At 41.0% G+C, this 26,813-nt stretch overlaps 1 protein-coding gene across 1 annotated transcript; it reads left to right on the top strand.

The window, feature by feature from the left end:
• Positions 1-375: 375 nt before the first annotated feature.
• Positions 376-26,408, top strand: sim1a (SIM bHLH transcription factor 1a). The gene is made up of 11 exons (XM_078253588.1): positions 376-550; positions 6,843-6,922; positions 9,286-9,375; positions 9,461-9,569; positions 9,669-9,754; positions 12,450-12,649; positions 12,909-13,015; positions 13,470-13,617; positions 19,298-19,466; positions 22,463-22,874; positions 23,807-26,408. Exons 1-11 carry the CDS (start codon positions 376-378, stop codon positions 24,529-24,531), a joined length of 2,301 nt encoding a protein of 766 aa, XP_078109714.1. The 3' UTR covers positions 24,532-26,408.
• The last annotated feature ends 405 nt before the right edge of the window (positions 26,409-26,813 follow it).

The following is a 26,813-nucleotide window of genomic DNA, read 5'->3' as shown; positions in this document are numbered from 1 at the left end:
CATGTCTCATTCTATAGGGCCTAATGTCCGCAGCGGTTCCACAATCCCTCTGAACATCAGGTAGGCTATGATGGATCCAAGTGTGCGGTGAGCCCTCCAATGGGCTGCTACCAAAGCGCCACTATAATCCTCAAAAATCCAGGAATTAGCCGCTCTCTGCTCGTCGCCAACCACCAGAAAAACCTGGAAATATGGGAATGTGTTCACGCGCCAGCAGTTGTGGATTTTAGGCCGACCTGAGGGAGAAATCTAGTTTCATGTGTGGAGACGTCGCAGCTCCATTTCAATGCTATGAGACACCTGGACAGACACTGACTGACCGCAGCGGGACAGAGAGTGGAAGAGCAGCCAGGCGGTGAAACAAGAGTCGGCAACATGAAGGAGAAATCTAAAAATGCTGCCCGGACTCGGCGGGAAAAGGAAAATAGTGAATTTTATGAACTGGCTAAACTATTGCCCCTTCCGTCCGCTATCACCTCCCAGCTGGATAAAGCCTCAATCATCCGACTGACAACAAGCTACCTGAAAATGAGAATAGTCTTTCCTGAAGGTAAGAGAGCTGCATTTGAATAGTGTGAGTGAAATAAATCCAACAAAAAAGGCGACCTTAAAACATTAAATGAAGCCTATCATTAATTATAATAGCTTAACACTATAGACTAATCAACTAGGCAAACTATTAGGTTATAACACTCATATTTTATATAGGCGTATAGCCTAATTAGATACAAGTAGGGCATGGATAAGACAACACTTTTTATTTTTTATTATTATGTTGGTATTATAGGCTACTTTTAGTAGGCTATGGCTATAGTAATAGTAGTAGGCCTAGTCATATTTTATTTGCTTGATGCTGTGGCAAATGCGTGATTTTTTTTATTAGTATTTTATTGATATTAAATAATTTATTTAGAAGTGTTTCGTTCTCTTATTTTCCTGATAGGTAGGCCTACATTCCATTTCCCGGGTGGTTTGTAACTCAACAGATATTTTCATAACTTTACAGGAATAAAAAAGTTTATTTTCGTTTCAAAATATCTGACAAAAAAATAGGCTACCTCGTTTTACAAATTCTCTAAATAAAAATAGCATCTCAGTAGAAGACTTTTATTTAGCCTGTCTTGTTCTTTAGTGTGAGCGTTACTCTCAAGGAAATGTTTTCCTATGGTTCAAAATTAAGGAAAAAGAGACATTTTTCATAATTTATTGTTTACAGCTTCAATAAATTGCTTTGCTGTATTAGTCTACATAATGTCCTGATCGCGTTAGCATACTACTAAATACTAATACTATTAAAATATATATAAAATATATCTCCCTGAGTAAGATCTGTCATATCGCGGTGATATTGAAATAGAATAAAGTCTTCTGATATGATATTCTCTGAAATGAAAGGAAGTATATGAGCGTATATGGAGTCAGCAGCAGAAGTAGTCTCCTGTGTCCCTGAGTTCGTCTGTCCGTGTCCCCGTGCAGTCGGCAGGGATGTGCTTTTCTCTCCGGGGGCCCCTGGCGGCCCCTGGCAGCAGATTAGCTGTGATGAGGCTCCATCCTGCGTGACTGCTGCACAGCCGCGGATATTAGTATGATCTGCACGTGTGATCCCTCAGCATATGGAGCTCCTTGTAACAGTGAAGCAGGCTGTGTTGTAGGGAAGGTGCAGTGACAAAGACAACACAAAGGAAACACTAAAGGATCTGTGTTTTAACACTCTGAGAGCCAAGCAGCTACACGGGGCTGTGACGGTAGACTTGTATTGAACAGCGAAATGATCATCGTCATCTGCAGTTTATATATTATTAATTGTCCAATATTACACAATTAGATCGAGGTAATATATCGATATTATATTGATATATGAGACTAGATATCGTCTTAGATTTTGGATATCATAAGATGACACAAGTGTGGTCTTTTCCTGGTTTTAAAGGCTGTGTTACAGTGAAGTGAAGTTATTTTCTGAACTTACTACACTTACTGTTTTATTTGCCTTTACCCGCTTAGTTATTATATCCACGTTATTGATGATTAATTATCTAACATCTCATTGTGAAGATATTTTGGTAATGCACCAATTGTCAATCCTACAATATCGTCGCCATATCGACATCGATGTTATTTGGTCAAGAATATTGTGATATTTAATTTTCTCCATATCGCCCCGCCCTATAACACAGAGAATACCACCTCTGGTGAGAAAATGACCACTGTAAAGACAATATATGGGACATAGATATCACTGTCTATTTCAGCGACATGATTTAAAACCATTAAGTTAGAAATCAGCTAAGAGGTAAGAAAAGTGCCTTGACCAAATGTAAACGTTGTTAGGTAAGCATATGTTGTTGTTATTATGCACAAGAAACTGCGAGACAGGCAGATTCATGTTATTTGAATTACGTTCCAAATCCAATCAGCTTGAAATCGACAATTGTGTTAGAATTTACATCGCTGGATCTCATAAAAGTGAGAAAGAGTGAAAATGAGGGGCAAATACTGCAGATTCTTCTAAACAGAATGCATAAAGCAAAAAGTAGGGTTGTTGAAAGCAACCAGTTATTATTGAACTGCAGGATTCTAAAAAATCAAATAAAAATAAAGCTGCAACATGAGCTTGAAATATCTGGTGTAGAGTCAGGAATCATTGGAATGGTGGAAAGGCTGACAGCTCAGATTTCCTTCAGTCAGGATGTTGTGATGGCACAACTCTTTGGCATCTTCTTCCCTCCAAAATACATTATTTTTGCAAAGGCATGCTTAGTAAGGCAACATACGTACAGCACCTGACTGTGTTTTTCATAATTAACACCAAAAACATTATACAGCCTGCTCTCAGGGACGGTGTGGCACAGTAACACCAGTTGCCTTCTGCATTGCTTGCATGAGGGGAAGATATCTGGCATAGTCATACTGTGCTGTTTCACATGTGGCAACATAAGCATTCTTTGGAGCTCTCTGAATAATTTAAGGGACAATCTTGCTCATGCACGCTGCAGGGTTGTACTCCTCTGTCCTTTACAGGCCGTGTTGTGTTTTCCCACGTTAAATCCCCCCCTGCTGTTTTTAAAGGCTGGATCTCTCCACTCAGGCTCCTCACACCTTTTTACACCAAACCCCCCCACACCCCCCAAATACACTCCACCACGAGCATGTGGCGATGTAGTTATGAAGAAGCCCATCTGAGAGAGCTGTAGTAGTTTTGCATAAGTGGGGAGAAGAATAGCGAAAGTGTTCTTAATTTGGAGTGTACCAAAGGACTTTTTCCTTTCTGTGTGTGTGTGTGTGTGTGTGTGTGTGTGTGTGTGTGTGTGTGTGTGTGTGTGTAACCTTTGACCTCAGCCATGTTGTCCATTCTGGGTTAAATTACATGATACCCCACACTACAATGTATTGAGACCTGAAAGAAATTTAATCAGAAAGGGAGGCAAAAAAAAATATATATATCACTTTTCATCTGGTTTTCTCTATTCCCTATTTGCTAGATCAAATAACCGTTTGCATCTATTTTACTGTGACAAACATCACAAACACGAAGTCCACACAAAATAAAAGTAATGTTATGAGGACCAAGGTATCAATGTGTAATGTTGTGTAAAAACAACAACCCAATTCAAGGTTTCCCAGCTTTCACCCCTCACTGCAGAGTAGGCTACTAAATGAGATATGAAATGGCTCAACTGAGCTAGTTTATTATTCCACACGGAGCGTGTTTGCGCAATCTGATTGGCTGATTTACGTTCTCAACACTTTAAAAACCGCCAACGTCACTGGGAGTTTTTAATACTTATCTTCAATAGCCTAAATATGAATGCGCTGCTGCTTACGTGCCCTCAGCAACTTGTTCGCACTCCAAAGAGTGTATTATCTAATATATATCTAATACGTAATCATATTTTTATTGGGCCTATTATTATAATAATAATAATAATAATTATTATTATTATTATTATTATTATTATTATTATTATTATTATTATTATTATTATTATGTGTCATAATGTGTTAACGGAAAAAGCGAGGTTTAATCGTCGAGGTTAGTTTAAGGATTCAAACCGGATCGGACTTTTTTCAGCGTGGTATTTATTAAACTGTACAATCATGCAGCAAAAAAATCCCATTATGCTCTCAGTGATCGGTTTACTAAATGTATTCATTTGTCCTTTATATTTAGTTATTTAAACAAGTTTAATTTCAAGTGGTTTTTTTTGCAATTTAGATTAAGTTTTTTTTTTTTTATTAAAAACATAGGGGCTGGGCGGGTTCTAAAATAAATCGGAGGGGTCACAAGATGAGGGAGTGATAAGGAAGAAAAATTAGGAAGAATAATTACACATAATTCTGTTTATTTACTTTATTTTTTTCTTGCGATAGGCTACTCTGGACACTTCCAGGCCTCTAAAGCCTTCAGATTGCCACTGCTATCTGCTTACCACTCATGTAATGAACGGCGTCAAGAATAGACATCACTTTCTTAAGGGCTTACAAGCAACAACAAAAAAATGCTTGGGAACCACTGCTTAAATCATGTAAAAAATAATAATTATAATGTATCAAATTGGAGTCGACTCCCACATCTTGTCTGAAAGATAATGGCAGTAGCCTAATGGAAATAATTAGTGACTAACAATATTGTGTTTTATATAGCCTAATAAAGCAATACGTTGGATGGAAATAAAATAATAAGTGGAAGGCTGCTCACTTCACAATAAAAGTCCCACACTTAGGCTACTGTAGGCTATTAGCAGATGCTCTCTGTAGTCCATTCGGGCCGCAGATGAGCCGTTGGTTGCCTGCGGCAGGTCAAGTGCAGCAGGCCGCAGTCCTGCAGCCGGCTCCCGCACACATCAGCCCGGTATCCACACTGCGCTATACACTGCCTTTATTCTCCAAACCGGGCCGGTAGCCCTCAGCCGAATCCTGCACCGTGTCTTTTTTGGAATGAGCCTCTATAATAATTAAGGTCTGGACATAATATCACCAAATAGTTGTAGGCTAAAGCTTATGCCTTAGTTGAAGCCTGAGTAGTTCATTTTAAACACCGCGGTAGGCTACTGTGAAGCACGTGTGCGTGTGCTGCTTGTCGCTTTGTTTTTTTTATGTAGCCTAACTGCGTTATTTGCAGCTTCCTGTACCCGAATTCATTTAATTTCTTTCATTTTAGGATGTTTTTAACCAATCGAATATCTAGACGAGAACCTCAAAATTACTTAGGCTATATATCAATACATAGCCTATTTGATTTTGTTTGCTGGTGATTAGAAAGGATTGTGAATTTAACTCTTTGAAATTGACTGACCCGTGTTTCTCTTGTTTAAACAAAAAGCTGTATAGCCCTCCTAGAGTTGTAAATAATTATAACAATAGTCCTAATAATAGGCGTTATTAGTAGTATTATTATAATTATAGAGGGCCTACAGGACTTTTGTGAGAACTAATTAAAGCGTGTATGAGACCAACAATATTAATAGACGCCTCTGAGAGCTAAATGATACAATCACTATTGTAACTATCGAACCAGTATTACTGTAAACGAGTGTTCTCACAGCGGTGTTTGAAGGCTCTGTCTTTATTTTTAGGCTATTTATCGTTCTTTTTTTTCTAAGTGGAAGCCAGTGATTTTTTTTTCACTCGTGGGTGTCTTTAGGGGGGCAATTTGATTGTGTCTTTTTGTGCGAACGTGAAGTCCATATTAGCTCCGTATGAAGCGGGCAGGCGGCGGGGCGCTGTGATCCTTGCACGCCGCCTGTTTACTCTGCAGAGCGGGATTTGCATTTGAAAGGGATCGCCGCTGCACATCCACGGACTCCTGTTTGCTCGGTCCGCTGTGGCTCTGCGCCTCACACCATCTGACCATGTTATTTTTACGACTGCTGTGAAGGGTTTATGAATACATTTTCACGCTCCTGCAATTGCAACGATTCGATAAAAAAAATCCGAGTCTAATTTTAGGTATGGTGTATTTGTAGTGCTGTAGGCTGCAAGCCGTCAGATCAAGACATTGTTTTGCACTGGGTGGAGTTTAGACTCGTGATGGTCAATGCTGCAGTTTCACGAGCCTTTGCAGCCCTAATTGTAAACCAATAAGCCCATCAATGTACCAACATTTCTCCCTGCAGACACTATTGTAGCCACAGTGTGAACAGTAGGCTAGTAGTTCATTTAGAATCACAATGAGCTTTATTAGCCACTTGTATGTGCACATACAAGGAATTTGCTCTCAATGTAGCTAGATAAATAAACATAACAATTAAGAAAAACAAATAATAGGGCATAGACAGGGCTATTACATGGGTATGTGAAAAAATATATAAATATACTATATAAAAAGCACCAACGACTAACAACATAAATAAAAAGCATATGCAAGTCAAATGTTTTTTGTAATTTGTAAACAATATAAAATGCAACAAAATAAATGTTGAACGTGTGGATGTGTACAGTATGGACGTTAATATAATTTGTCTTTATACAGTAGGCCTACATACAGCATGTATGATTTATATTTGAAGTAAAGACCAATCTTTATATTCTTGTCGTCACAGTAGTTCCTTTTTGTGATCATTTGATGCAGTTACATGCGTGTACACTCTTTGAATTGAAAGCATATTCAGTAAGTACAGTGTACTGAACGATAAAATAATAAAATTGCCTATATACTATATTAGCCTGTATAACCAGCTTATAGACATTGTTGTTACCATTATTACATTTGCTGTAATTAAAGTCTCCCATCTGCTTTCATTGTAAAATTTGACATGTTGTTTCTTGTAATCCTATTTTTGCTGTGTGTGTGTGTGTGTGTGTGTGTGTGTGTGTGTGTGTGTGTGTGATTTGTTTACTAGGCCTTGGGGAGTCCTGGGGTCATGTAAGCCGCAGCACTTTGGATGGAGTCACCCAGGAGCTAGGCTCCCATCTCTTACAGGTACTTACTACAGTAGCTATGATTTCTCACACTTTACAAAGCACCTGAAAAAAGGTGTGGATTTCGGGGTTTTCAAGTGACTGAGACACCACCATGTCACTTAAAATGCCCTTAAAATGTTCATTGGAATACATTTTTTTTTTTTACATTTTTAAATTCACCCTAAGAAGACATTGACATCTTTTTATTATTACTATTCAGTCAGAGGCAGACACTGTGTGTGTGTGTGTGTGTGTGTGTGTGTGTGTGTGTGTGTGTGTGTGTGGTGTGTGTGGTTTACTACCGTCTGCCTCCTGCTGCCTTCATTCTTGTGCATTAAGAGTGAAATGAGCTGAAGACATTCCTGGTCACGCACAGAGCCTCAATCTGTCCTGCAGCCCCTCTCACATCAGCAGCAACACAATGGAGCAGGGTGCAGGGCGGCAGGCTAGCAGGGTGGCAGGCTAGCAGCCAGGGATGTAGTCAAGACCACCTAAGCCGAGACCAAGTCACCACCAAGACCAGAGTGTACCAAGTCTGAGACAAGACCTAGACTTTGAGGGGTTGAGACCCAGTCAAAACCAAGACCAGACCAGCGCCAGTCAAATGCTAACCATAGGCACTCCTCAAATTGATCTGAAAGGTCCACATTCCCATAAAAAAACACCCACAGAAAACAAATTAAGACTCTTAAGACTCTCATTCACCTCTTTTATTGCCATATAATGAGAAATGCCTTGATAAAATAATCAAAAGGCTGTTGTGGTCATGACCGATCTTGAAATAAAATCCTGAGTCCTCTTTATTTGAGACCGAGACAAAACCGAGTAAAAATGCAGTCCCTTCCGAGACCTTCAAAAACACAGTACTACAACATTGCTAGCAGCTATGGAAATACGCTGCTTGTTAAAAAAAAGAAGAGACGAGAAAAGAAGGACACCCGTCGGAATTTCCGGCTGCAACTGAGCAATCCCAGAAGTGGAACGTCGTGGATATAGACTAGAGCTAGATTGACCGTATGAACTGGTGACTCAGTCTCTAATTCAACTGTTCCTTTAAAGTGCTCATATAATGCTCATTTTCAGGTTCATAATTGTATTTTGAGGTTGTACCAGAATAGGTTTACATGGTTTCATTTTCAAAAAACACCTTTCAACGTCTGCACATGCGCAGTAGCTAGGTAAGGATTACATGAGCTAGCTAGCTGTTTCTCCAACTTCGGCCTGTACAAGGCAGGATTAGCCGGGAGACTTCTTCTAAACGAGGGCGCACTTCCAACTTTGTTCGGAATACCTGCAGAACAGGGACATGTAAGTAGTTCTATACAATTTATTTAGTAGATTAGGGTGAATTTGTGTGTGTTGTAGCAGTGTTTTGCCATTGAGAATGAGCTAGCATGCTAACGGTTAGCCCCCCAGGCCCCTCGTCTCGGCTAGCTACGTAAAAAGACTGAAGGCAGGACACATTCAGAAACCCGTATCTCACTCAAAACAGCATGGATGTTTTTTTTTCAAAGTTTGTATGCGTGTGGAAGCACCAGAGACACAAAATAACACATGATATTGTGTTTCACATCTTTCTTCAAATCATTACTTCATCATCAATCAGTCGAGTTTATTTGTCACATGAAAAATCGTACAAGGTACAATTCCAGTGAAATGTAATCCCATCAGCTCCTTCAATTTGTGATGATTCATCATAAAGCGCAGCGCCTGGTGTAGATACCCTTTTGGCAGGTTAGGGCACCGCCTATGTGTGCTCAGCCGAACAAACCACTCTTTGCAAGGCCTTGCGGTCCTGTTCGGTGCTGTTTCCAACAATCAATCTGTCTGCAGAGTTATGTACAGTTTTATGATACACATTCATATTAATAAGGCACTAGTGGTATTCAAGACAGAAACATTACTATTGGCCTTTTGTTGATATAAGGGCTGAACGATTTAAGGAAAAAAATCTAAGTGCGATTTTTCTCCCAGATATTGCGATTACGATTCGTTTTGCGATTATTATTAGTTAAAGTATAGCTAAAGTTCAATAATGTCTGTGTATCAAATAAAACATGCCATTGGAACATTATAACAACACCATCAAAACTGCTCTTTATATTTATGCGAGGAACATAGGAATCAATTTCCAGAAATAAGTGATATTTAACATTATTCCAGCATTTATCTTATAAAACAAATAGTAAATATAATAATAAAAAGAGGAATAAATGTTGTTCAACTAACTATATATTCAACTAAATATTCCACATTAGATCAATCGCGGTCTTCACGATTAGCTAATTGCATTCTTTCAAATTGCGATTTTGATTTGAAAACGATTAATCGATCAGCCCTAGTTGATATCTAAAATAACGCTTGTTTTCTTGTTTCTTTCAGACTTTAGATGGCTTCATTTTTGTGGTTGCTCCAGATGGGAAAATAATGTACATATCAGAAACAGCATCAGTCCACTTGGGCCTGTCGCAGGTTGGTTTGACAAACTCAGTGTGATCTCCTCCGGTATGTTGGCCCCGATGTGTCACACTTCTGAGATGAATGTTCACTTCAACAGGTAGAATTGACGGGAAACAGCATTTATGAATACATCCATCCAGCAGACCATGATGAAATGACAGCCGTCCTCACTGCACACCAGCCTTATCATTCACACTTTGTTCACGGTAATCAACAACCCTGCCATGTTGTACTATATATGACACGGACTCATCGTACAGCATAAATAATTATTTTATTTTTTTTGACATTTTCATTCTCTGCAGAGTATGAGATGGAGCGCTCCTTCTTTCTGAGAATGAAATGTGTCCTCGCTAAAAGAAATGCTGGTCTTACCTGTGGAGGCTACAAGGTAGGTCTAAACTGCGGCTGTCTTTTATTTTATGTTTTGACTTTTTATTTGACAAATTGAAAGATGACTAATGAGATGTTCTGGTCAATGTCAAGTAAAATCAATCAATTAAAAAAAATAATCCAACTAACATTCCTAAAAGTCAAACTTCAGAAACCATATTGTACATTTTTAGGGAATTTGTTTTATATTCATTGGCGATAAATGCTTAGACGTACTGTAGGTCAAAAAAAGGAAACAGTTCCCCAATGTGATTTTTAGGTTGATCCTCCAAATAGATTTCTGGTCATTGTACTAAATGTTTGCCGTCAAGTAGTGGTCATAGCGAGTGAAAATATGATGTGAGATGCACATTGCAAAAAATGTGTCTGGAATGTGTGATATCTGTAAAGCGGACTCACAGTAGTAACATTGTTCTGATCCAAAGACTCTTTGTGCGAGAAAGGACGGAGAAGGGACACATACTAACACTATATCCTGGAATGTAATTGTAAGACATATGAGTGATATGATGCTTTTGAGAAACAATAAATGCAAATAAAGCAAACTGCACGCTGTTTTCACTTAGATAACGTGTTGACTGTTGACGTTCAAAACGCCGCCCCCACCTCACTGCTGAAAACAATTCTAGCGGAAACACTGCCTTGTATTTAAGGTTAACAAGACTAAAAGTCTGAAGCTCTGCTAGTGGTCGCTACAGGCTGCGATGCTCATGACACCCTACAATATATGCATGCAGTGGTCAGTGGAATGAACAACATTACAATTTTGCTGGTCTTAGTACTTACCAGTAGTTAACATGTTGAGGGTGGTGGAAAAGGAAAGGCCGTGGGATCAACCAAACCCAAATGGTTCATCCTCAGCGAACGTGATTCTGCTCAGCAAAGTTCATGCCAATCTGCTTATTAGATTACGTGCTAATTTGTGTGCAAAGTTCAAATTTCGTTCTGAAGGTGGTCCTAGTGGAGTGTCCAGAATGGAGAGGGATCATCCCCTAGAGAGCATGAATGTAACAAGTGAATGTTATAGCAACAAGCTTGTTGGATTTTTCCATTTCTTCAGTTCAAAAATAGATTAAAGAAATCAGAAGGAATAATAAGACCGAAACATAGGAATAGAATCGTAATGTAAAGGTAATGTTGTCTATTGTTGTATTGTTGTAAGTTATTGTAAGACCTGAAAGATTGTATGCTGTATTTGCATATATTTTTGTTTTGTAATAATATGATGTTGTGAAGTAGGGGCAGGACCTAATAAGCTAATAATTTTTCTCACTCGTCATGGAGCTGTAGATGTTCAAACTTTTTTAGGAATTAACATACATGTTGGCTTAAAGGTTGAAAATGTTCAAATTCCCATTTTCAAAATACCTTCTCACTAATCTCGTTCCCAGGGGCGGTTCTGAACTGCGGTTCTTTAGGATTGTAGGCTGTAACTAGCACTGTTTTGTTTTTATCTAAAGCCATAGAAATAAATACATAACTTGAATACATAATCCTTTAGTTCCTTTGAATTTTATCTTTAGGATTTTATCGATGCCTACTCCTTATCAGTTTGGTTCGTTATCGAAACTCTTAGCGTTTCTTTTTTACATTTTTTTTTTCATTTAAAAAAAAACAAAAAAACTTAAAAAAAGAATAAATTCAGAAGAGCATTATCATTTATTTATATTTTAAATATAACTAAAAGGCAGCAAGTCACAAGGCCTATATAGCCTGCACTCAATAATATCTCACTGAAAACCAATCTAAGAAAAAGCAATTAAACTGTAATGTAAAAAGGTTGTGCAGTAGTGTAGAGAACACAGTGCACTATGGTTTATCATACGGAGGAACAGGACTTTACAATGCTGGAAACTTATCATGGCTGCAACTATTTTATTTTTCCTCATGAAGATGGCAAGGTAAACACTAGAATTACTCCATTCACGTTACAAAGTAATCTGCCATCGATGTCCACTTGCACGCGTTTGATTGGCCAACGCAGTGCCTTGCCAGATGATTTTGGGGCCAGGCAGAATTTGAGGTCCAGGTTCAAAGGTTCTTCTTTTAATGCCAGACAACCCTGTGGTTTTTTTTTTTCTGAACCCTCTGCGTTGGCTCCTCTGCTGTGTCACCAGAGTGGCCCAAAATGAATGAGAAGACTGAGTTTATTCACGAAGCAGTAAAGTTAGTTTGAAGCCTCAGGTAGAGTACAGGTGACATGCTGAATTGTCATTGTCAAAAAAAAAGACAAGAAAAGCTCCCTAAACTGGCCTGGGTGACACAATCAATCAACAAGAAGTCACAAATATCAAACATATTTCAGTGTTTCTGCCTGGATTTCTTTTCCACCACCGGGGGATGTGGGGTGGAAGTTTTCACCAGTAACGTTTTTGCAACAGTTTGCTTTATTCTTAAGTATTCTTAAAAGCAGTATCCTTCCTCTCACAGAAAGACTCTTTGGATCAGAATATATTCTGTTTTACCATTGAGTCCATTCAGCTTTACAGATATCACACAGAGCTAATAAACAATTAAAGCAGACCCCCCCCCCTAAGAAATGTATATAGCGTAAACACTGTATTTAATCAGGAGACAACATGTGGATGCTGCACTCCTCCTGACCCTGTGGCCCTGAACAGGACATGGGCAACTGGAACATGTACGGATTGACATTTATACTTTCTGTATCCCTCTGTGCGCTCTTGGCCCAGGTGATCCACTGTAGTGGCTACCTGAAGATCCGTCAGTACAGCCTGGACATGTCTCCGTTTGACGGCTGCTATCAGAATGTGGGGCTGGTGGCTGTCGGCCACTCGTTGCCACCCAGCGCTGTCACTGACATCAAACTGCACAGCAACATGTTCATGTTCAGGGCCAGCCTGGACATGAAGCTCATCTTCCTCGACTCGCGGTACGTTCTGTATGACAGTGTTTGTATTCCCTTGCACAAAGTCGTTACCTGTTTGTCCAGTATGTAATAGTGTGGGTGGGTGTGACTACTTCTGCATACTTGTATGTTATATTTTGTGTGTGTGCGGTTCGTATGTGAGTGTAGTAAGTCAAGCAAATTTGGAAAGGCTTAATTAACCCTGTGTGTGTGTGTGTGTGTGTGTGTGTGTGTGTGTGCGCTTACATGCGTGTCTGTGTGTGTGCGTGCGTGTGTTGCTCAGGGTTGCAGAGCTGACAGGCTACGAGCCTCAGGATCTAATTGAGAAGACTCTCTATCATCATGTCCACAGCTGTGACTCCTTCCACCTGCGATGTGCTCATCACTTGTGTGAGTTAGGTTTGTTTTACCTTACTACAAAGTCTCTCTCCACACACACACACAAAACACACTGATCTAGAACAGACACAGTACACGTGGATATACAATGTTATAGTATATTATATTTTCTTATGTTATGGCTGCTATATTATGTTACTTTATGTTGTCATGTTATGTTATGTTATGTCATAACTCATGTTATGTTATTACCTTATGATAATTATGATAAAAAAAATGATTAATCATTAGGAAATTCCAAGCATTCATATAAAACAGCTCATTTATATCTATTCACAATAACATAAGATAAAATACACTGTTCCAATTTCAGATTTGTCTGATTTTAATCCTTTATTACATGTTGCTGCAATTTGCTGCTGTATTTAGTATATGCTATGATTTGTATTGTTTTCCCCGCAGTAATCAGTTGCTGCGATTTCTTCCCTATCTCTTTGTCTTGTAGTGCTGGTGAAAGGTCAGGTCACCACAAAGTATTACCGTTTCTTGGCCAAGCCTGGTGGCTGGGTCTGGGTTCAGAGTTATGCAACCATTGTACACAACAGCCGCTCATCCCGACCTCACTGCATCGTCAGTGTCAACTATGTTCTCACGTGAGTATCCGCCGCTATTCTTAAATACTGCCAGGAAGGTCTGGCGAGTCTACACAGCATTCCGGGATGGGGAAAAAAACGTGCTCTGGTTCATTGGCATTTCTTTAAATCAATCACAATCGTCATGGACTGTGCTAAGCTCTGCCCGGAGCCGCTGCAAAATAGCCTCGGGAAGGAACTTGTTTTGGTGGAACATGTGTACATTCAAAGGTTGTTTTAGTCGTGCAACAGAAAACTCAGATTGGACAGATAGTCTAGCTAGCTGTCTGGATTTACCCTGCAGAGATCGGAGGAGCAGTTAACCATAGTCTTCAGAAATCCACCGGAGTTTAGCCAACACAAAGAAAGCGAGAGGTAACGGACATCTGGCAGAATTTCCGGCTGCACCTGAACAATCCTGGAAGTGAAATGTCGAAATAGACTACCCAGACTACCTCCAAATGTGGTCTGGATGATCGGATCTCAATGCGTCCTCAACAGTGATGGGAATAACGGCGGAATAACGGAGTAACGACGTTACTAACGGCGTTAGTTTAGTTTTACTGTTGTTCCTTGGTTAGTGGGCAGTGCACGACACAAGCGCATACATGCTGACGATTGGCTGAGGTTGAGTAAAATGTCATTGTAAGCCAATCAGAGGTAGAGTTGGGCGGGTGTTCGAAAGCACGCATAGTCGGACACACAAGAACAACACAAGCGAATCAGTCAACGAGAGAGAGAGACAGGTTATGAAATCAAGGAGAGGGTTAACTTTTCCTGCTACAGATTTCCCACTGTGGTCAGAAAGAACAGGGTAGACACTTTGTTTCTCTCACTATGACTCTAGAGACGCTACTCGCTGCAAAGCTAATCGCCGTCACTCTCTCACTTCTCCCTCGCTCTGTCACTTACTCCCCCCCCCACACACACACACATGCCGGCTCGACGCACACACCAGCACAAGTATAAACATCATGCCACTTACGTTATTTGCACTACAAGATAGTGTTTAACAAGCATAATTTAATTGCCCAGTTGTGGCCTGTTGAGGTCTTGTGTCATTTGTATCGATCCACTATATAAACATAATATCTACATACATGGCATTTGATTGGAGGCTAGTCTCACTTTGTCCCACAGCAACATTAAAATAGTTCAGATTTGTGTACATTGTTTCTGTTAATAATGTATTGTATTAAGTGTCCATTACATTATAATATTCAGATTTATCATAAATAATTGAACATGCACATGTATTTTAAGTTCCATTAAAGAGGAGTAGGTGGAGGTGGGGTCACATTTGAGCATTTAAAAATGTACTTGAAAGTAACGCAATAGTTACTTTCTGAAGTAACTAGTTACTTTCATAATTTGTAACTGAATAACTAATTTAATGGCAGCTCCAGGGCAGAGAGTTTTGGCTCACATCTCTGTTGTGCTGTCATTCTCTGCTTTGATAAGATAATGAGTGTTAGTACTAGAGATTTACGCAAACAGTTGCTGTGAAGCAAATTAACTGGAGGTTAATTGGAAATGTGACACGTGTTTGTTGGTTTGCAAAATCTGGCAATGAAGAAAGTTAAGTCAAGTCATATTCTGTTTTCTTTGGTCTTTGTCGTTGTAGGCTGAGATAGAAACAAAAGGAAATGTGATTTTGATTTCTTTTAGGAAAACGAGAAAACTTTCCTGCTCTTTCTGCCTTTGGCGGTAGTTGACGATCCTGTTCTATCACTGTGTCTGCTCTCTTGTATGCCAGTTACTGTATGTCATAATGTTTGAGCTCATAATTACTAAGTGTGCTCACGTGTTACCTGTGGTGTCCTCTCTGTGGTGGCGTTATGTCACCCGGTAGAGTTTATCTAAGACTGGCAGCTCTGCCTGCAGATTATATAAACAGAGGCAGGCAATGAAGCTTATCTGACTGGGCTGGGATTGCATTTCCTTTATCCTGCGCAAACAGTTCAACCGCACCGAGGTCGCCACTAAAATCTTCATTACAAGCTGCTATTTCTCACTTCCTTCCTATAAAATCAAACTGTAATCATGGCAGAGCATGAGCCACACTCTTATTAGTAAGTGAGGGATACCATTTACTTGCCTATTATCCCATTATTGTATCCCTGATGTGCATATTTCACAGATATGCACAAGGGAGCGCGTGAACGAATAAGGCCCATAAAACCCTCCATTAAGCAGCACGGCTGGCTGCCTTCAGAGGCAGAGAACAGCTTGACACACATTTCCTCTACCTCCTACATCAAATCCATAACGGCTTTGTGTTTATGGCCTTTTAATTGATAGGCTGTAAACTTGATGGGCATTTATGGGCTCCAGCTTGCTGTGAGGGGAATGGAGCCTTATTTCCCTCCTTGTTCTGCTTTTGTAAATCTTTTTTAAGCTACTGTATGGATTGAGCCACACAGTGATGGTGGAAATGAGGCCGTATGCTTTTTGCGTAATGCATGGGACAAAAGACAGACAGTTGGATGTGGGCAGGAGGTATGCTTTTCTGGAGTGTTGTAGTCTGGAGCAGAGTTTGTTTCCCCAGTAGCTTTAGTGTATACAGCCATGGATAACACAGCTGATAAGACCACTTCACCTGCATGTGAACTCCCACTGTGTGTTCAGCTCTGATAAGCTCTGCACCTCCAGTCCTAGGTCCGTGGGCCTGCCACTGCTACCAGAACCTGGCAGTGATTTAGCAATCCTTTGAATAAAGGCATGGCTGCAGCAAAAGCACGTAACCACATGTTTAACTTGTCTGACTCTCACAATAGTTAACGTTGTCTGTTTAACCAGTGCTACTTCATTCTGTTCTGGTTTAGCGCAAACCCGTCACTCTGTTATCTTACGCATGCACTACAACCCTCTATATCTAAGTGAACACAACATCAGTACCCAATACCAACACTTTCATTGCTGTACCGCGGTTTTGTCAAATTTAGTAATTTTAACAATGTGTGTATACATTAGGGCTGCACAATTAATCACAACTTTATGGAAATCGCAATGTGGACTAGTGCAATATCCAAAATCAATATGAGTTAAAGGCTAAATATGTGTGTGCCAATGCTTTAGAGCAGAGATCTTCAACAGGGGGTCCGTGACCCCTTGGGCGTCCTCAGAGTAAGTGCATGGGGGCCGCCAAATTATGTTTAAAATGTTTTTGAAAGTTTATTTTTTCAAATATACAATATTATGAATCCAACCTATTAATAGCAAAGATAAATTGGCCTATTCGTGAAAAAAAGAGTTAAGCTTAAGGATTCACTGGGCCTTCCACATGTAAGTTTAACAATAAAACATGATATAAATAATATGTATCCATTCATTTTTATCCATCCGGCCCAGTTTAACATGCAACTTAAAGATATATACAGCAGTGGGGGGTCCTCTTCCGTCTCTCTTACAGTTAAGGGGTCCTTGGCCTAAAAACCGTTGAAGACCCCTGCTTTAGAGTGCTACCATTTCTTTTTATTAAAGCTATTGTGCGTAGTTTCTGTGGCCCCCCATGAGGAATTCTAAGTAATGACAACAAAACTGTTGGCGCATCCACATGATACAAGCCTTCCGTGACTGCACGCTACCCCCACCCCTCCTCCACGCAGTTGCTAGTAGCCAAGGAGGACACGGAGGATTAAAAAAACATGATGGACTCTTCAGAAGAGAAAATTATCTTCACTTGAGTTTCTGCGCGGGAAAGTCACCGGACGACACAATCTTACAACATCACAACATATCCATACTGAGAAATACAGAGAGAGTTTTGTGGGGCTGATAGTTAAAAACTTAATCAACTTTGTAGCAACTCATTTGGCTGTCGCTTGAAAGTAACGGACATTCATTAATATCAAAAAGTTACGCAGTAAAATTTTAAATTGATAGCAATAATCCACTTACACACAGACGGTTTGGGCTCTGTCTTTCTTCGTGTGGGTTAATCAATGAATGTATTAACCAATGGTCACTCTTATGTAAACATAATAGACTAGAGCTGAAGCGGTTAGTTGACAAATGAGCAACTATTTTGGGTGATAAATCAATTGGCATTTTTCAACAAACGCAGATCTCACCTTCTGCACTGTAAGGATTTGCTGCTTTTCCTTGTCCTGTATGATTGTGAATTGAAAATGTTTGGGTAATGGAGTGGTCGTTGGACTAAACAAGCGATTTTAAGACGTGACCTTTGGCTCTGGGAAATCGTGATGACATTTTTTACTAGGACTATTTCCTGAGGTTTAATCATAGACTGTAAAACAAGATGGACGACGCTTCTCCACTTCCTCCCATTGTACAAAAGCGATGCCAAAATATCTCGGACATGGGCACTGCTATCTTGTCATGTTGGAACCAGAGTCCGCGCAGTAGTGATCGGGCGGTGGAGCCGTGGTATCAAACTCCCGCCCATACACCCGGCCGACCAATCGCGAGTCAATCCTAGTTGTCAATCATGATGTTTCAGCCCGTTTTTTTAGCCTCAAATAACTAATAAAAACCAAACTTATCAGAAAAATGAACACTTAAAACAAACATCAGCGTGATAGGAACTACCTAAAATGACAGAAACCATCTTTGGGAAAAATGTATTCGACGTGTACTTTTTAGTTTGGCCCATGTCACATCTGCTAACATAAATAGGGCGGGGCTTATGACCTGCACTGCAGCCAGCCACCAGAAGGCGATCGAGATGTTTTGGCTTCAGTTATACAGTCTATGCATCAAGACTGGAGTTTCTTAGCCCAAACAATTCATTCTGAAAATAAAAAGAAAACATAAAAAAAAAACTTTAGGTGCAGCGGTCTGTAATAGGTCAAGAATTACCATTACCTTGTCCTCTTTTTCAAGTCTAAATTTAAAAGGCTACTCAATAACTTTAGTGTCAATCACAAATAGACGAAAAAGCCAGTGTGGTCCAGACATGCTCTGTATGGAAAGTGTCCTGAGATAACTTCTGTTATGATTTGACACTATAGATAACATTAAGTTCATGTGTAATTTAACTGATGCAAATCCTATGAAGTGTGTCTGCATGTATGTATTTAGCTGTGTTTGTGTGGAGAGAGATTAAGACAGAGGGGAGATGTGCATGGATGATGGATCACTGTTTGTCTTAAGCAAACCCTGTCCAGGTTTTTCTGTCCTCAAACTTGATTCATCATCCATGGTGAGATCTGTAGAACACTTTAGCGAGAAATCAATTCCCATTTCCCAGTAGTGAGACATCCAAGCTTCTCCTATGGGCCTGATTTAGCCAGACATAGCCTTTAATCTGCCAGTGTATTTGATTGGACAGCTTTCTCTCTGTAGAGCGTTTGTTACAGGCCTTGCAGCAATCCTTCTGGTAAAACAAGCATCCCAACAGCCGTTCCAGCTCTCTTAGCACACCCCACCCCTCCCAGCAGTCATCCTCACACACATCGGCTGGAACACAGGAACACAAACACACATCTCTCCGCATGCTGGCCCTCTCAGCATGATCATGAGGCTCTAATTGCTTAACAGATGTTTATGTTTTTTAAGAGAAAAACCAAACACGCAGGTACACATGAGCTGTTTGTGTTCTTTGATAAACAGCCTTTCCAGGGGACTGGGATCTCGCCTTGTGTAATTATAGACCGTATTAAATCTATGACATGCAAATGCAAAACATAAACAATATTACTGTGAATGCACCACGTGGAATATCTGCTTGTGTCTTTAGGGATACAGAGTATAAGGGCCTCCAGCTTTCTCTGGACCAGACCACATCCAAGGCTTCTTTCCCGTACAACAGCAGCAGCACCGCCGGCAGCCTTACGGAGAACTGCAGAACTCCCAAGAGCAGAGTATCCCGGCCCAAGACCAAAGCTAGACTCTCGCCATACACACAGGTGAGGATTGTATGTGTTACTGGACTTTGGTCATTCAGCTTTAAATCACACATGATGTGATGCTGACATAAACAGTGGTCTCAAAGTTCAGGGTGCGATTGTGAAAAAAGATTTTGAGATTTGTTTTTTTGATGATGAAAAACAAAACAAAACATGCAAGAATTAAATCCTCCTTTACTGTACAATACCATGGATATAGTGCTACTCGGCCAGCCATGCCAAGACACTTAGGCTATTTATGAACAATTTAATATTCAACGGAAAATAATCTCAGAGTGAAATAGCACAACGTGGTGTCAACGTAAAATAAAGTGCTTTCGAGCCGGAGAGCGGAGTTCAGTTCGCAGCGAAAACAAAATACTTTCACCCAGGAAACGCTCGTTCGTTCCTCGATAGTGTTTTAACCACAATCTTTTTCCTAAACTTAACGAGTCGCTTTGGTGCCTAAACTTAACTGTCATCGCTGCATGACGCTCACTTTTTCTGGCTAAACTCCACCACCACGGCCCCTGAAAGGACCGTCATCTGGCGGTGTCTGTAGCCGGCTCACAGTCACCTGTTGGTGGCTAAACAACTGCCGCTGGTAGCCGGCTAGCGAGCTCTGTAGCCGCTAAATACAACCAGCAACTGCTGCTCTGATTTTATTGTTCTATGGCACTATAGACTGTTCACGTTACAGCGCTTTACTTAGTTTAAAATACTTTTTACATTTTAGGTTTATAATATATGGTCTATTGGTGAATTAGTATTGGTCACTCTGGGGGGAGGCTAAAAATTATTCAGCAGAGGGATATGTAGACCAGAAAGGGGGAAATCCCACGCATCCCTCCCCCCAGCAAATCGCACCCTGTCAAAGTTCATATTTAGGGAGTATTTCCTGGTAGGAAGTTGAAAACTTTGTGTTGGTATGACACCTTGTTTAGGCTGAAAGGAGCATACAGTGGTTCCTTAGGTCACGTACCATCATGTATTATTTAAAGCAGTGGTTTTCTAAGTGGGGTCCTTGAGGGGTTCCAGGGGGTAGTCTGCAAAAAGAGGAATACTTTATTTTCACTATAATTCCATCAATACTGTATGTAACACAAGGACATAATGTTTGACTATTTTAGCCATGGGTTTCATATGCTTTCTCTAATAAAACATCTGAAAGCTAAAAATCCTATCAGATGGGGGGACCCTGGGACAAAGGGGTCCGTGGTTTCAGTTGTGTCAGTTTAGGGGTCCTTGACGTGAAAAAGGTTGGCCACCACTGATTTAAATTCTAGTTTGTTACTGTTGTTCTGGTACTGTAACTTGGGGGTTGTTTTTGTAGTTTCTATCGGTTACGATAACGTTGTACACGTATGACAGGTAACGTCGCTACAATAAAGTCCGGCAAAGCAAGGATTCCGAGCATTCAGACAGGTTGTTAACATCAAGATTACAGATACAAGCAGCCAAATTGAGTTTCCCTCACAGGGAGGTTGTGGTCGTCATCTCGGGGGGCATCTGAAAGGAGCTCAGAGTAGAGCTGTTTCCTCTTTTCCATTGGAAAGAGTCAGTGGAGATGGTTTGGGCATCTGCTTATCATGTCTGCTGGAGGGTTTAATTATCCCATATAACCTGGAAGCACCGCAGGATCTAAGAACTGGAGGATGTAGCTGGGAAAAAGGACGTCTAGCTTACTGTATGTAGACAACTACTGCAAGTAAAGTAAACCAACGTAGACCCAGAAAGTAATGTGTAAAATGTGATGAATGCTGGATAATAATTTAACTTCTCACTAACTCTTCCCAATAACTTTGTCTACCTTGTTCGTCTGACTGCTCATGTTTCCTGATAGGTCTCTTTGTCTCTTTTTTTATTTTTATTTATTTATTTATTTTTTGTTAGTTTGTTTCAGAGTGTTTGCGAGGCTCAGTAAACTTTCTTCGTTGTTGCACAGCTGTTTCTTTTGTAATGTTTACGTACGGGAAAACACATTTCTGTCACATGACCCGCAATGTCTATGGCAATTTTGCCACTCATCCTGGCATTTTTCCTGAGGACCTTTTTAATAGGCAATGAGTATACAGAGCTAACCAGAATGCTCAGACCCAAATGAGTCTCTGTTTTTTTAATTGTTGATTGCTGATTTTGTTGTAGGATGACTCGCTCTGCCTAGGGAACCAGTAGAAGTAGAAACAGTGCTAACATTAAAACAAGTACCATAACAATGCTTAAATAAATAGATTATTATTTAATTATTTAAATGATGACAAAATTAGAAGGATTTGTAATTATGCCTTATGCTGCTTGGTTTGCTTATACCTAAGGTTGATAAGATGTCCATTTCAAACATCTAGAAATATAGTAGGACTGGGACCATATGCTTTTGTCCTGATTCAATTATTTCACCATACGTGGGTGCCGATTGGATTTGTATTACGATTTTTATTCATTGTGATTCTAGAAGTATTGCGATTCGATAGTATTGAGTATCGTGATTTTCTTTTCCTTCTTTAACAAAAACAAAAGTTGAATAATACACTTCTAGAGACAATATATCATGAGACCTTTCTAAAAACGGATTCTTTTCTAAGAAAAATGCACATGTCAGTCAGTCAGTCGGACATCTATTTCATTTGTAAAGAAGTACATAATATGGATTTTCTGTATTTTCTGCTTTCGTTCTGTTTTGATGGAAACGGATATGATGTAGTCGCCGTCAGCGGTACCGTACGAACAGAAAATATTGAGGTGAATCATTGGTAAAATAAATAAATAAAAATATCTCGTTTCTAGGGAAAATAATAGATTAAAAAAAATATATAATTATATATATATATATACAGTATGTATGTGTGTGTGTGTGTATATATATATATATATATATATATATATGTATATATATATATATATATATATATATATATATATATATATATATATATATATATAACTGAGCATCTCAAATGTGGCCTCAGGATTTTTTATAATATATTTTCTTCTCTCCCTACCCACTTTTCTCACTGCAGTATCCTAGTTTCCAGACGGAGCGATCTGAGTCGGACCAGGACAGTCCGTGGGGCAGCAGCCCCCTCACTGACTCAGCCTCCCCTCAGCTGCTGGAGCAGAGCGAAGGCCTGGACGCGTCCTGTGTGTACAGGCAGATCCCTGATCCCCGCCCGCGCTGCTACAGCTTGTCTGACGAGCACCATCACACCACCAGCGACGGCTACACACACCTCCACGCACATGGTCAAGGACAGAGTTGTGAGCGTGGTCGATGTGAGGCGGGGCGTTATTTTCTCGGAGCACCTCCGACTGGCAGGGACGCGTGGTGGGGCACCGCCCGGTCCGTCCTACCGTTGAGCAAGAGCTCCTTGGAGAACCACGAGGGATATGACAGCAGCGTGCCGCAAATCACAGCCATCCACAGCTACAACGGTGAGGACTAAAGGCCGATTTATGCCTCTGTGTTAAATCTACGCCATGGCTACATACGTAGGTAAATTATATAGTGGTGGACCCAGTGGCCATCTACCTTTACTTATAAATGTTCAGGATGCACATTCTTAAGCTCTTTTTTAAAGTTAGAAGTTGACACTCCAACGTTCAGAACACTGTTCGGAACGCTCTGGTTTCAACGTTTTTTCTACTCTCATAGCAATCATAGAAGGCCGGCTATGATTGGTCATCTGCTCCAGGTAGGCAGGACTGGAGTGATTTATTTTTTTATTTTTTATTTTTTTAAGCTACTGCGGTGTTAACATTGGCGCATGTAGCTACATGCTAACGGCAATGAAAGAGAATCTTGGCTCCCTGCTGTTGAAACATGTCCGGTTATGTAGAATTTGGTTCAGAAGCCTTTATCTGCGATTTTTGCTTATACAAAGTGCTGCTATATTCTATAACTGTGCACTGCTTACTATAGTGACGTTAGCTGCGTTTTTGGGTCACACTGCTGCTGAAATGTGTCCACTTGTGTCATATTTGGTTCATGAGCCTTTATTGGTGTTCAAAGTCCGACTGTATTAGTTGAAGCCGGACACTGGATGTACAGCGACAACAACAGGAGCGAGATGTGGACTGCTGGCCAATCAGAGCAGACTGGGCTTTTTCGAGAGGGGGGCTTAAAAGAGACAGGCGCTCAAACAGAGCGTCTGAGACAGAGGGTGAATACAGGTGCAGCAACCATGGGCAGTATGAGAAAAATAAAGTGTTTTTGAACATGTACTACACTGTATGCGAGGTATAGGGTTCTTGTTGCTCTTGTTTTGTGCGAGCTCACCAAACACCTATCGACCGGGTTGAAATGGCATTAAAGTATTGGATCTTGTTTTCCTCTGCATTGACTGCTTTCATTGTGTCTCCTGCAGGCCGGGGTCACTGGGACGAGGACAGCGTGGTCAGCTCTCCAGACGGAGGCTCAGCCAGTGACTCGGGGGATCGCTACCAAGCTGACCACTACCACTGTAGCCCGCAGGAACCCAGCAAGATCGAGACGCTGATCCGTGCCACGCAGCAGATGATCAAGGAAGAAGAAAGTCGACTTCAGCTGCGCAAGGGCCCTCCGGATGCCCCACTGGGGCCAGCCAATGGGCTGCCCAAGGGCCCCGGTCCATGCTTCACTACCGAGTATACTCAAGGGCCGCTGCCGCTGCCGCTGCAGACGGTGGTGTGTCGAGGTTTGAGTCAGGCCATCAGCCCTGCGCCCAGTCCCGCCTCCCTGTCCAGGCTCAGCAGTCCAGGTCCCGAGCGCCTCCACAAGCCCAAAGACTACCTCCAAACAGACCTGTCCCCCTTCTCTTTGCCATTACACCATCCGTTTGTGCGGCCGGGTCCGTGCTCGGCTTCACCCGCCTCTGCCCCGGCCCTCTACCCTTCCCACACCCACCCGCGGCCCTACTTGGACAAGCATAAAGCCTACTCCCTGACAGGCTACGCTCTGGAGCACCTCTATGACCAAGAGAGCCTGCGGGGCTACTGCACCTCGGCCAGCACGGGCCCCGCCCACTACGATGTGACCCCTCACCTCCGCATGCCATCAGAGCAGACCCCCGGACATAAAGGCACCTCTGTGATTATCAGCAGCGGCAGCTAACGCTCATCTAACACACGCAGGACACCCAGGTCACACAGCCTGAGCTACAACATTAAGCCATCGTTATTCTGGATCCTGTTTTTCCATCATACCGATCACTTTCTTCAAATTGTTGCTTCATTATACATAGAGCTACATTTAGGGCTGGGTGTCATTCACAAATGTTCAATACTGGTCGTTACGCCCCTACTGTGTCTAGGGGCGGAGGGCGGTAACAATTAAATAAGGCCTGGGGGAAAACCAAGGGAAAGGCGAAAACATTTCAAGATGAATCAAATTAGTTATTGTGAAACTCATGAAACTCAAAGCGGTCTCACGCATGAATCGCAAAATGTAAACTAAAGAGCAAGGTTTTAAACACACACGAGTAGAGAACAACAAAACACGGCACGTAACACCGGTACCGTTACCAATACCATATCTTCGATACCTGTTCCTGATCGATACTTTTGAATATCAATTTTATAAATTCCATTCAACAATCAGTTACAACATTACGCATCTTTTTATTCATTTTTCAGCTCCTACTACGTGAGCCCCGTCTCTGTGCTTAACATAGTTTTTCCTGCGTGTCTCTACGACGTGTAGCGTTAGACAATCACAAACAAATTTAGATCTTGGTGGAAGCATGCTGCGTGCTGATTGGCTCACTGACGCTGGTGAGATTTACTCCTTAGGTATTGAAATTGGGTATTGAATGACGAGCCTTTTTTTGATAGATAGAGATAGCTTTCCGCTGTCTCTTGTAGCTAATGTGACTGAGGGGTAAGCGAGATAGAGAGAGACTGAAGAGAGGGAGCGCCCAGCGGCGTTACAACAAAGCCGTGAATCAGAGAAATAAAACTCTAGAAATGCAACTGCAGCAAGCATCTCAATATCACCAACGTTATCCACATTTATATTTACACGAAACAAATGATATATCCAGCTACAAAAAAGCCTAAAAGTCGGAGGTTAGAACGGAAGTACAAAGAGGCGTTGTTATGGAGATGACACACCGTCTCGTCTCATTGGTGTGAACTGGCAGCTTTCAGAACGCTGCAGACCGGCTCGTTGCAAGAAGTTGCAAGTTTCAACTCGTCTCGTCGCAAATCTTTGGTCTGAACTGGGCTTTAGTGAAAATGAGTTTGACACCCCTGCTCTAGAATGACAGAACACTCAGCAGTGTTTTCGGATCTGATGCTCCTGTCAGCAGGACAACATCAGTCGTCTGTGGCTTCCAAAACAGACGTCAAAGAAATCAGACTTTTAATGTGACAACGCTATAGTTAAGGTTTTGGTTAGGCACAAACACCATTTGGTTACCGTTAGGGAAAGATCATGGTTTGGATGAGAATAAGTACTGTTTTAAGGTAAGGGGACCTTCTTTGTTGTGGTTTTCAATGACGTCTTTATTAAGGTTTAGTAGACTTTTATCGTCATGGTGACAATACAGTAATAAACACGTTGACTCAGTCAGTTTGAAAGGGCAACTGATGCTGATGCGTTACTGGGAGAACTGTCTCCAAAATGTACATAAAAACATGTGGATGGAAACAAACTTAAAGGACAATTCCGGCGCAAAACGAACCTAGGGGTTAATAACAGATGTGTACCCACTCTGTCGCTCTCTGGGACATGTTTTCATGCTAATCAAATGGGTTTGTAGCTTGAAACAAGCTACCGCAAACCGCTGATTAGCTTGTAACGCTAGTAGTCGGAGCACAGGGAACATAAAAACAAATTGCTATTTATACCACTAAAAAGGCTCCAAATATCACCACACTTCCACGGCAACATAATGAGGGTCCCTACATGTTAACCGAAGCATTGAGGACTTTGTAAGTGTACAGACAGTTTATTAAAAAGATAGTTTAGACAGTAGCTCCCAAGACAGCGGCCACCTGTATACGTATATCTATATCTATATATCTTTTTAATAAACTGTCTGTACACTTACAAAGTTCTCAATGCTTCGGTTAACATTCCTCCGTGTCTGCTGTCACAGCTGTAAGGCAAACAAAAAAATGGATGCTACAGCAAAACTGTACCATGTAGTACAGAACATCATTGTTCTGCCAATGTCTCATTTTAGATTGAGTGTTAATAGGCTTTACGTTTAAAAGGGGGAAAGTAAGACATAGTGTAAGTCACACTTGAGTGAAACAATGAACAATACTTTGATCAAAATCAATCAGTATGATGGAAAAATGGAAAACGGCTGGGAAGAAAATGGCTGGAATTCTGCTTTAACATCCGTCCCAGTGTGTGTAACCTTTTGCACTATAAGGCTATGTTCACAC

This window comes from Sander vitreus, chromosome 6 (genome assembly GCF_031162955.1).
Source record: "Sander vitreus isolate 19-12246 chromosome 6, sanVit1, whole genome shotgun sequence".
Taxonomy (NCBI): Eukaryota; Metazoa; Chordata; class Actinopteri; order Perciformes; family Percidae; genus Sander; species Sander vitreus.
The sequence above is the reverse complement of the archived record's forward strand: the minus strand, read 5'-3'. Positions and strand labels throughout refer to the sequence as shown.